Consider the following 12,225-nt stretch of genomic DNA (forward strand, 5'->3'; position numbering starts at 1 on the left):
TTGTAATGTGACACTATCACTACAAGGTGGTGGTAACACACCTACAATGTGTTTTTTGACATGTTTGATTCCACCAATGGAGGGAGTTTCAGTTTGCTCCACGACTGCATTTCTCTCACTGCCTCTGTTTGTATCTCTGTCACTGCAGGACCAACATGGAGCGAGAAGTCAGCGCTCTCAGGAGGCTGACAAACCTCACAGAAGAAAGGGAGAGAAAACCTTCAGCTGTGATGAGTGTGGGAAGAATTTTACCCAGACTGGAAGCTTAAAAAGACACCAACTCATCCACAGTGGAGTTAAACCTCACAGCTGTGATGTGTGTGGGAAGGATTTTACCGAGGCTGGAGCTTTAAAAACACACCAACTCATCCACAGTGGAGTTAAACCTTACAGCTGTGATTTGTGTGTAAAGTCCTTTACCCAGGCTGGACACTTAAAAAGACACCAACTCATCCACAGTGGAGTTAAAGCGTACAGCTGTGATTTGTGTAGAAAGTCTTTTACCCAGGCTGGGCACTTAAAAAAACACCAACTCATCCACAGTGGAGTTAAAGCGTACATCTGTGATTTGTGTGGAAAGTCTTTTACCGAGGCTGGAAGTTTAAAAAAACACCAACTCATCCACAGTGGAGTTAAACCTTACAGCTGTGATTTGTGTGGAAAGTCATTTACCCAGGCTGGAGGTTTAAAAAAACACCAACTCTTCCACAGTGGAGTTAAACCTTACAGCTGTGATTTGTGTGGAAAGTTCTTTACCCAGGCTGGAGGTTTAAAAAAACACCAACTCATTCACAGTGGATTTAAAGCACACAGCTGTGAGTTGTGTGGTAAGGGTTTTGCTCAAAATGGCGACTTACAGAGGCATCTAGTTACCCACTCTGGAATTAAGGCGTACAGCTGCGACTTTTGTGGAAAAAGTTTCAGCGACAAACACTACCGAAATTGTCACCTACGGATTCACACTGGAAATGATGTTTATTGCTGTGATCAGTGTGGGAAACTGTTTTCAACAAATGCTCAGTTAAAAATACACACGTTTAGCCACACTGAGGAGAGACCTTATGAATGTGACCTGTGTGAGAAGACTTTTAAATCTTCAAATCAGCTGAATATCCACCAACAGATCCACACCAGAAAGTAACTCTACAAGTGCAGTTACTGTGAGGATGTATTTATTTTTATCTTGTAATTGTAACCTGATTGTTTGGAAAAAGTCTGATCAGTAAACCTATGGAGTTATACTGAATGAACTGTTTGGAAAAATGAAGAAGTAACCTGAGTTTTATAGTGTAAACAGTAAAATGTAATTGGACGTTGTCAGAGATGCTCTTTATTTCAGGCGACGTTCAGGATAAAAATGTTGAAGGAATTCCCTGATTTACCCTGTCTTTGTTTAGAAGTGGAGCAAAGCACATGGATCCATTTCTCAACCCTGTTGTCACTGTGGTGGTGGGAAAGAGTTTTTCTGTGACCTTTGTGGAAAAACTTCAATCATCAACAGGACCTAAAACCACATCAACGTAGACACACTGGAGACAAAATGAACTACTGCAAAGAATGTGGGAGAGGCTTCCACACACCAAGTACATTAAAAATACATGAACTCTTCCACAGTGGGGTCAAAAAGCACATATGTGACCAGTCTGGGTCATGCTTCACCTCTGCACATGAGCTCAATGAAAAAGCATAAGGGAATCCACACAGGAGAGACACCATACAAGTGCAGACACTGTGACAAAAGCTTCTCACAATCAGGTCATTGTAACAAACATGAATGTACACACATGGAAGTGAACTTCAGCTGTGACCAGTGTGACAAGAGCTTCAGGAATCTCAGTTCATACTCTGAACACAAACGATTCCACGCTGTAAACAAGGGCGTAGATTTGGTTTTGGCATTGGTGGGGACGGATGATTCAACCACTGAACCCTGCGCTGTTTCTTTTTTTTTTTTTTCCTTTTTGTCTTTGCTTCTTGATAAAAAGAGGAGAAATATATTTGCCTACATATGCTATTCCACATGCTTTTAAACCATTTAAAATTACAATTCATAGTTTTATATGTGAATTATATAATGTTAAATTACTATTAAATAAATGACTGATTTTAGACTTTAGTTTACTTCAGCCATATTCCATATAAATCAGGTATCATACAAAAATAAAAAAGCTTCAAATACATTCATGACAATAAAAGAATATGTCTTTAAGGACTTAACAACATTACTTCAGTTATAGTACACCAACATCTCTTACACATTAGCACTAAGGGAACACTGAATGACCTGGTGGGTTTTGTCCATAAAACTACTCATCTAAGATTACCACAAAGTAAAAGATCTCTCAGCAAAATTATGCAACATTTTAGGCACTATTGCCCCGATCAAATCAGTGAGCTGGGATGTTTTATTCTAAACATGAACTACTGTTACAGCAACAGACATGGACTACTGGTGCCCCACACAACAACTCAATGTCCACTATGTGAAGGAGTCTATACTATACTGTCCTGGTGGACATGGCAACACTTTTTTCATGGTTACATACAGTTTTAGACTGATGTGGGCCAAAGCCTAGCACATACCTGCCAACCTTGAGACCTGAGAATTAGGGAGACATTCAAAGGGATTTTTACAGTGTTTACTTATCGGAAAAAAATGAGTTAAATGTCACCGGCCTGTTCCGGGGGTGTCCAAATTCAGAGGCTGCGTCCACCTGAGGACCCGGCCTTCGCGGTCTAAGTGGGCCGGGTCCTCCGAAAGCCGGGTAGACCGGAAATAAGCGACTGTGAAATTGGGGGGTCTAGCCTTCATAATTACGTCACCTCTGCCGTCTGCTCCTTGCTGTCTAAATAAAATAAACCATAACCGGACGCTTGCGTAGATTCTCCACCATCTCACATTTCTGTTTAATCAGTTTTCTGTTTGACATTTATTCAGCTGTGTGAAAACCCCGGAGGAACCCTCCCGAGGGATTAATAAAGTTTTATTTAATCTAATCTAATCTAATAACTTTAATCTCAGCCAAACCGATTTACTCACGAACAAATAAAACACTGAAAAAGGCCAAACAATAGCATGTTTAAGTTATTTGAAGTTTACACAGCTACATTCTCGCCTGGAAATATGTTCAAAGTTTATTTCGCGACCCAGAAAGAGTAATAAGAGTAATATTAATACTAAGTAGCTGCAGTAGTAGCAGCTATTGTTGGAAACAGGAATTGGCTGGGTCAATCTAGGATATGGTTTTTCAATTTTGTTGTCCAGGTGGAAAATCGGGAGAAATTGGGGAGAATGGTGGCTTCGGGAGATTTTCGGGAGGGGCACTGAAATTCGGGATTCTCCCGGAAAAATCGGGAGGGTTGGCATGTATGGCCTGGTATTGCCTGTAACGTTATTATGACGGACACATTTTATGAGTGAACTTGACTTTAAGTGACTTACAGGTTTCTTTGAAAAATACTTTCTTATATCCAGGTTCTTCCATTTTGTTGCCGTCCTCCTCTCCTCCTCGCAGGTCCTCGCAGCGCAGGATTGCCGCTCCTAAACCTAAACAGAGCTCGCTGAAAGGCACAGCCAATCACATTGGCCATATTTGTCACATGAGGTAGGACTCCAGTAGAGAACGTAATTTAACTCTTTCTGCACCGCTGGGTGAATGAGACGTTGACAGATCGTTTTTTCTTTCTATCGGGTTTGTTTTTCTTTACTCGAAGAGATCAAATTATTTGTGGGGACAATTCAATAATCGCTGGATATTGGTGGGGACATGTCCCTTCCGTCCATGCCAAATCGACGCCCTTGGCTGTAAATAAACTGTTTCACTGTTACCAGTGTGCAAAAACATTCACTTCATTATCTGCTCTGTACAAACATCAGCCTGATCATGCAGGACTGCACTTGTAGAGTTACTTTCTGGTGTGGATCTGTTGGTGTTTTTTCAGCTGATTTAAAAGTCTTCTCACACAGGTCACATTTTATCAGGAATCTCAGTTCATACTCCGAACACAAACGATCCCACACTGTAAATAAACTGTTTCACTGTTACCAATGTGCAAAAACATTCACTTCATCATCTGCTCTGTGCAAACATCAGCCTGATCATGCAGGACTGAAATCACTGGATCACAATGAATCTGAAGAGAGAGAAAGATCCTCTTCTGGCTTCATGGTCGGACTTAAAAACCTTGAGATCAGGCTCCACAGAGTTCAGCTGGAATCTCCTGTAAAGAGTGTCAGCTGATGTCACACTTGGATCTGATGAGGTAGCTCTGATTTCTGGAGCTGCAGTGAATAATCCTGAATGTTGCATTTAGGATGCTGCATGTATAGATATGTATATCAAGTTTATGTTATCCCTGTTACATTTTGATCTTTGTTACCTTAGGACACAGTAGTGTTTAGTAGTTGTACTTGTTACTGTATTATTAAAGTTATAGGAATGTCTTTTTTTTTACCAAACTAATAATGTATCAGAATTGCAGATATGGTTTTATATATCAATTTCTTTCATTTGAACTTTCTTAGTGTAGTTCAAAAAAGTTCAAAAAAAGTGCCCCTCCGACAGCCAAACCCATCTGTTCTCTGATTGGATTGTTACATTTGTGATTGACATGAGATTGACATATCAGATGAAAGGAAGAAAAATAGGGTCAAAATCCATACTTGTAACTTGCAGGGTTTTTTTGGCTAAGTCCACACACAAATCTTTTTTTACACACACACAAATCTTTTTTACACATACAAATCTTTTTTACGCACACACAAATCTTTTTTACACATACAAATCTTTTTTACGCACACACAAATTCTTTTTACACATACAAAACTGATTTACAAGTACAAAATATTTATGACCACATTTTGAGCCCATAGGTAACAACTGAAAATATGAAATAAACACACATGTAAGCTAAGACTCTCTAAAGAAACATTGTTGTTGTTCGGCTTTTCATTTCGCCATTTGTTGATTGACTTGAAGAGCAAGTAACGTAATATGGGTCAAGTGATCAGTTTGATATCAATCTTTCGTGATACACCGTCATATTTACATTACTTGTACAGTACGAATGATTTGCTTTGGTACCTGGTCGAACTTAAGCTCTCCTCTGTCTGCCTGGCTGCGTTTCTCTCAGCGCACTCGCAGGCAGCAGCTGCCCCGCCCCCTCGCTCAGTCGCTTAGTGACTGAGCTCGGATCATACCAATATTAGGGGGGTTTTACGCACAGTCGTAAAGTCCCACAGTGTACACTATGTGCTTCGAATATTGTGTGTAGTTTTTTGTTTTATACAGTTGTCAGCCAGGGATCTAACTATGAAAAAATTACACTCCAAAAGACCCCGGGCTTCTGAAAGAACAACCCGGGCTTAAGCCCAGTAAGCCACCCCCCTGCTCCGCCACTGATCCTGCCACCAGTAGCGTTTTTTGATACGGGCAACACGGGCGGTTGTGGCATCGTGGTTGAGGGGGCATTGTCACTGTCACTACCCGATCCGTACCGGAAACCCGATCGGTACCCCGCATGCGCAAATCTTACGTCACTTCCTCTGTTTGCCAACATTGCGACATTCAATGGTCGTGTCCAAATTCATGGGCTGCCTCCTCCTGAGGACCCGGCCTTCGCGGTTTACGTGGGCCGGGTCCTCAGGACGTCGGGTAGGCCGGATGTAAACGGCAGTGAAACGGTCTAGCCTTCTCCGATCTACTCCCGCCAATTCAGAGTATTTCCGATCGTCAGTGCCACAACGCGAAAAACGAAAATGGACTCTGAAATATTGCTCCGTTTTTTATGTATATTTTTAATTATCGACGAGCTAAAAAAAACTGTGTCGCCACCGTCATCGCCGGCATTTGTACTCCAGGCTCATCAGAGAAAATCGCATCCAGGTAAAACTATTAATCTAGACGCATTTACTTAGCTAGTTTTATGGTTAATTTCAGTGACTGAATGACGGTGGTCATTCAAAATATATGAAAAAAAATCTCTTATGCCGGGCTCACACTGTGCGATTTTTGGCCCATTTTGAGCCGATTTTTGAGTCGTGCGACCGATTTGGCGATCGGAAAGCTGCCTGATCAATGTTTTTCATTAGCAATTTAGCAAAGTTGATGGTGGTGGTGCGTGTCTGTGTGAGTGAAAGACAGAGAGGGAGAGCGGGCGACAGCATTTCTGTTATAACCTTCATTTTATGGACGCACCGTGTGAGCACTCAGGTCGCACCAGAGCATCGGATTTGAGACCTGCATCGTGACCTATGAACTTTTAACCCCTGCGAGTCAATCATGCAGATTGAGCAGGAGCTGAATCGCGCGACTGAAAAAATCGCACAGTGTGAGCCCGGCATTAGAAAATGTTCTTCTGTAAGTTTAAATTTATTTTCAATTATTCATATGATCCTGTTACTTATTTGTGTACATAAAATTGCAGTAAAATTGTCATAAAGCTGAAAACTGGGTTATTTTTGAGTTCACATAAAAGCTTAGCTACACAGATGAAATGTATAAAATGTTATTTCTCAGTGTCTATTTTACTCAAGCTTAGCAATCAGAATAATGCTTTGATGTCATAAAATAAATGAAGTCATACCTTTCTATTAAAACTGTTTATGCTGTTCTCCATCTTTTCCTTAACCAGACAAGGCAATTGTACTGCAGGATTAACCAAAGTGTACCAGTCCTGGACCGATTTTTTAGCCAGGAGGATCCAAGGCCTGATTTTCGGCTAAGCAGGGAGTCTCTGGCAGTGTTGTTGAATCTCCTGAACCAGGATCGGCGGCATGGATGGGGTGCCACAATTGAGATCCTGGTGTTTCTTTTCTGGTTGGCAAGTGGAGCATCTTACAGGGTGGTGTCAAGAGTGTTTGGGATGCCTCGTTCCACTGTCCACTACATTGTCCACCGAGTCACAAAAGAGGTGTTGGCCATTCGCTACCAGGTCATCCACCTCCCAACAACCCCAGAGGACCTGGAGATAGTGTCCCGTGGGTTTGCAGGGCTGGCACGCCACAGAGCCTTTATGAAAGCGGTGGGTGCAATCGACGGCTGCCACATACGCATCAAGTGTCCAAGTGGCCCTGATGGTCAGTGCTATAGGAACAGAAAACTGTTCCCATCCATCATCTTGCAGGGTGTTTGTGACCATCGGGGCCGCTTCATCGACACATACGTGGGCTGGCCTGGGTCGGTGCATGATTCCAGGGTGCTCCGCCACAGCCCACTGTACAGTCAGTCAGTCTACCCTCCTCCAGGGCATTTCATCCTCACAGATGGAGGGTACCCATGCCTCCAGCGTCCACTCCCCCTCATCACACCCTACAAGAGGCCAGTCCAAGGTGTGGGAGCCCAGCGCTTCAACAGCCATCATTCCAGGGCACGCTCCATAATAGAGCGTGCTTTTGGGATGATGAAGAACAGGTTTAGGGCCATCTTCCTGCAAGCGCTGGAGGTGCACCACACCTTTGTACCTCATGTAAGTGACCACCCAATGTCAAATTAATTGTGTGTGTGTGTGTGTATATATGTGAAAGAATAATGTGTGTGTGTGTATCACTACAGGTAATAACAGCATGTGCCATCCTCCACAACATTTGCCTCAGTGCTGGCGACATTGTGGCTCCTGAGGATGAACCTGAGGAAGATGGAGCAGAGGATGATGAGGGGGAGGCTGCATTGGAGGCAGTCAGTGGCGCTCTGTGGCGGGACCAGCTGTCTGCTGAGGTGTCTGCCCTGGAGGAGGTACCACCAGACCATGACTACTGTTAACAGGCAAGTAAACATTTATCTTTTTTAATACCACTTTTTCAAACTGTTGTCTGCTAGAGTCTAGGAGTATTATACTAGTAGTGAATCCACTTTCTCTGGTTTGCATATTTCTGAAAAACCTCTTAGTGGTGTGGCAGCCGTCGATTGAGTCAGCCCTGCAAACCCGTGGATGGACGATGCAGTGGACAAGGGGAGGAAGCATCCTAAAACTCTCTTTGCAGACCACCCTGTGCGATTCTCCACTTTCTGACCAGAAAAGACAAACCACGGGTCACAGTTGCAGCACCCCATCCATGTCTGATCTTCCTTCGGCAAATCCAGCAACACTGCCAGAGATTTTCTGTGTGTGTGATCTTTAAAAAAGAAAAACGGTCCAGGAACAGGTCACTTTGGTTAATCCTGTGTGAAAAATTGTAAATATTTGTATATATTTGTATATATTTTTTCCTTCTCTAAAATTCATGTTTTAGAAATATTCTTGTATTATTGTTATTTACCTTTGAAGAGTTTTAAATTGATATTTAAAGTTTGATAATGTTAATACATGTTAAAAACAACTGTAAATAAAATGAGTTCAGTGAAATTTGTTTCATCAATTTATTCATAATGAAAAGCTTTTAAAATAACACATAGAAAAAAGTAAGAAATGTATTCAAAAAAAGAATATCTGAAGGCACAACCAATAGGGGAACTAATTTTCATTAATCAAAAACTTTTAGAATTACATAACAAATAGAACAAAAGTAAGAACATTATTTGAATATATTTTTAACTTATTTAGGAACTAATCTTTCCAATATAGAAAAAAGTCTGTCCACCCTGTCCCTGCTCTCCTGTTCTCTCCTCTCCTCAGCCTCCCTTTGGTACTGCATGTCCTCTTTGATGAGCTCAAGGAGCTCATCCCCCCTATCCCTTCTCCTCTTCCTTCCCGTTGTTGCTGGCTGACCTCCTTCCTCATCTGTCTCCTCTTCCCTCTCACTTTGGTCACCCACTGCTGTACTTGGCCCTGGAGTGTCCTCAGGGAGAGAGGAAATAAGGACAGGGGGCCTAATGGAAGGCCTCTGTCCCAACACCTCATCCATGAGGCCAAACCAGGGCCAAGTAGCAGCAGTGGGCTTCCCACTGACTCCCTCACCTGACCCTGGACACTTGCAATCCTAAAGGCAGAGGAAATCAGAAATGACAGACAAATATAAACAATACAAGATTTAGTAAATGTACATTTATTAAATTTCATTCTTAAAAAATATCTTCTGGACAACACACATACTTTGTATCTTTTCTTTAAGTTGTCCCACTTCTTTTTGACCTGCAAGGGGGTGACTTTCCCTTGCAAGCCCATCTTCTCGAAAATACTCCTGATCGCACACAAAAAAATAAGAGAAAACAGAAAACCATAACAACTATGATAATCCCTAAATCCAAAAGTTTTCACAGTAGAACACAAGAGCAATATCGTCTGGACATCACAGGTTCTGTACAGAATGAGGGTTATTGAAACCGTACTCAGATGAATATGATGTGTAAATTGATTTATGCGTGTACCTCCATCCCACAGTCGCTGAATATTTTACCCCGGTGAAGAGGTGATCATTTTCTCCTCTAGTTTTAATGAAGTCTGCCGTTTGCTCTTTGGTCCCTATAAACATATCACAAAGAAGTTGATTGGGGAAAATGTAAGCGGCAATGAAAAACCGCGGGACCCACCATACAAGCTAGTTTACGGACACTTTTTATGAAGATCGTTTAAATAAATATTACAAGTCTATGCAAATTCACAACCCTAACAACACAACCGCTATAAAAATGTAACTTTTGTACCACCAGATTTTCATAAACTTACATTTAAAAGTGTATTCGTCTCCCGGTTGATCTTTTTGTGCCGCCATCATTACGTGAATGAAGTTCTGTGCAATGAATTCTGGGCTGGCTAGCCATCGAGCTGGTGGGTAACAGACGTCCCCGAAAACGTCGAAGCACTTTTGCAAATATATGATATCTTGATAAACCGAGCAGATATTTGAAGTTTACACACCCATATTCTCGCCTGAAAATATGTTAAAGGTTTATTTTGTGACCCAGAAAAATTAATAAGAGTAATTTTAAAACGTAGTACCGGCCGCCATTACCGGAAACTAGAGTTTGGCTGGGCCGCGCTATGAATTCTGGGATATGGTGGGCAAAGAAGGATACATCAGACCCATCCTCAAATTCGGAGAAAATGAGGACCCATTTGTCGGCTGCATTCGGAGCAGCCTATGAATTTGGACAGCCTTCGGCGCGTCGCTGTGACGTAATCGGTCTACAAATGCGGCCTCAGGAGGAGGCAGCCCATGAATTTGGACACGACCAATATATTTGAATGATACGGTTAGCGCCCAGTTAGCGCCTAGCATTTGTCGACAGCTCTGCCTCCTTTTTGACTGCCCGGGAGATTTTAAACAATGGATGTATACAAGCAAATTCACGCTTTTCTCCTCAATGGAGAGCTTCCCCCGACTGAAGAACTGCGCCATAAAATACGAAGAATGGCACATAATTACAAACTGAAGGGTAACTACGAAATTAATGTTGATTTTTTATTAATTTCTTTTTTTTTTTTTTTACTTTTTTTTTAAAACTCTTTCTCTCTCTCCCTTTCTATCTATCTATTTTACTTTTATTTTTTAAAACTCTTTCTCTCTCTCTCTCTCTCCCTTTCTATCTATCTATCTATCTATCTATCTATCTATCTACAGTTGTGGTCAAAAGTTTACATACACTTGTAAAGAATATAATATAATGGCTCTACCGAGTGTCCCGTTATTTCTAAAACTCTGATTTTTCTCTGATAGAGTGATTGGAACAGATACTTCTTTGTCACAAAAAACATTCATGAAGTTTGGTTCTTTTATGACTTTATTATGGGTTAACAGAAAAAAGTGATCACATTTGCTGGGTCAAAAATATACATACAGCAACATGAATTAGCAATTTTGGTGACTTAGAAAGTTGTCAGTGAACTGAGCTTCATAGCATAGCCTCTTAACTTCTTGTGAGTGATTATGAGTGACTACAGCTGGTGACTTCTCTTAGGCCAGTTAAATAGGGCTCATTGGATACAAATGCCCACAAACGCTACAATGGGAAAGTCAAAGGAGCTCAGCATGGATCTGAAAAAGCGAATTATTGACTTGAACAAGTCAGGAAAGTCACTTGGGGCCATTTGAAAGCAGCTGCATGTCCCAAGAGCAACAGTGCAAACAATTGTTTGTAAGTATAAAGTGCATGGCACTGTTTCGTCACTGCCAAGATCAGGAAGAAAACGCAAGCTATCACCTGCTGCTGAGAGAAAATTGGTCAGGAGGGTAAAGAGTCAACCAAGAATCACCAAAAAGCAGATCTGCCAAGAATTAGAAGCTGCTGGAACACAGGTGTCATTGTCCACAGTCAAACGTGTTTTGCATCTCCATGGACTGAGAGGCTGCCGTGCAAGAATGAAGCCCTTGCTCCAAAAGCGGCACCTTAAGGCTCGACTGAAGTTTGCTGCTGATCACATGGACAAAGATAAGACCTTCTGGAGGAAAGTTCTGTGGTCAGACGAAACAAAAATCGAACTTTTTGGCCACAATGCCCAGCAATATGTTTGGAGGAGAAAAGGTGAGGCCTTTAACCCCAAGAACACCATGCCTACAATCAAGCATGGTGATGGGAGTATTATGCTGTGGGGCTGTTTTGCTGCCAATGGAACTGGTGCTTTACAGAGAGTAAATGGGATAATGAAGAAGGAGGATTACCTTCACATTCTTCAACATAACCTAAAATCATCAGCACGAAGGTTGGGTCTTGGACGCATTTGGGTGTTCCAACAGGACAATGACCCCAAACACAAATCAAAAGTGGTAAAGGAATGGCTAAATCAGGCTAGAATAAGGGTTTTAGAATGGCCTTCCCAAAGTCCTGACTTAAACCCCATTGAAAACATGTGGACAATGCTGAAGAAACAAGTCCATGTCAGAAAGCCATCAAATTTAACTGAACTGCACCAATTCTGTCAAGAGGAGTGGTCAAAGATTCAACCAGAAGCTTGCCAGAAGCTTGTGGATGGCTACCAAAAGCGCCTAATTGAAGTGAAAATGGCTACGGGACATGTAACCAAATATTAGCACTGCTGTGTGTATATTTTTGACCCAACAGATGTGATCACTTTTTTCTGTTAACCCATAATAAAGTCATAAAAGAACCAAACTTCATGAATGTTTTTTGTGACAAAGAAGTATCTGTTCCAATCACTCTATCAGAGAAAAATCAGAGTTTTAGAAATAATGGGACACTCGGTAGTGTTAGAGGTACCTGAAACAGGGTTGTTGCTGGCTATTACTGGCCAACATTGAACCAGGACATCAGTGAATGGGTATGGCCTTATTTCAGTTAACAAGATAAAGAACCTTGTCTTTACTTGCACACTTACATTTCAACATTAGTT

General features: G+C 41.7%; 3 protein-coding genes across 3 annotated transcripts in view; all 3 read left to right on the plus strand.

Annotated features, from left to right (window-relative positions):
- LOC134623895 (zinc finger protein 184-like) overlaps nt 1-6,420 on the plus strand; it is a 31,651-nt gene extending 25,231 nt beyond the window's left edge. The window contains exon 5 of the mRNA XM_063468902.1: nt 149-6,420. Coding sequence (XP_063324972.1) covers nt 149-1,141 — 993 coding nt within the window. The 3' untranslated portion in view covers nt 1,142-6,420. The remainder of the gene's footprint in view (nt 1-148) is intronic.
- Nucleotides 1-12,225, plus strand: part of LOC134624766 (zinc finger protein 91-like) — a 328,469-nt gene that overhangs the window by 17,573 nt on the left and 298,671 nt on the right. The window lies entirely within an intron of this gene.
- Nucleotides 6,567-8,259, plus strand: LOC134618154 (putative nuclease HARBI1). Its single transcript, XM_063463451.1, has 3 exons — nt 6,567-7,467; nt 7,554-7,763; nt 7,887-8,259. The coding sequence occupies exons 1-2, from the start codon at nt 6,574-6,576 to the stop codon at nt 7,758-7,760; spliced, it is 1,101 nt and encodes a 366-aa protein (XP_063319521.1). The 5' UTR covers nt 6,567-6,573; the 3' UTR covers nt 7,761-7,763; nt 7,887-8,259.

Source organism: Pelmatolapia mariae, linkage group LG3_W, assembly GCF_036321145.2.
Source record: "Pelmatolapia mariae isolate MD_Pm_ZW linkage group LG3_W, Pm_UMD_F_2, whole genome shotgun sequence".
Taxonomy (NCBI): domain Eukaryota; kingdom Metazoa; phylum Chordata; class Actinopteri; order Cichliformes; family Cichlidae; genus Pelmatolapia; species Pelmatolapia mariae.

Bases quoted from the DNA above. Each gene is read 5' to 3' on its own strand.
- LOC134618154 (XM_063463451.1), top strand. From the start codon at position 6,574: ATGAAGTCATACCTTTCTATTAAAACTGTTTATGCTGTTCTCCATCTT. The intron at 7,468-7,553 runs GTAAGTGACCAC...GTATCACTACAG, and splicing joins ACCACACCTTTGTACCTCAT to GTAATAACAGCATGTGCCAT.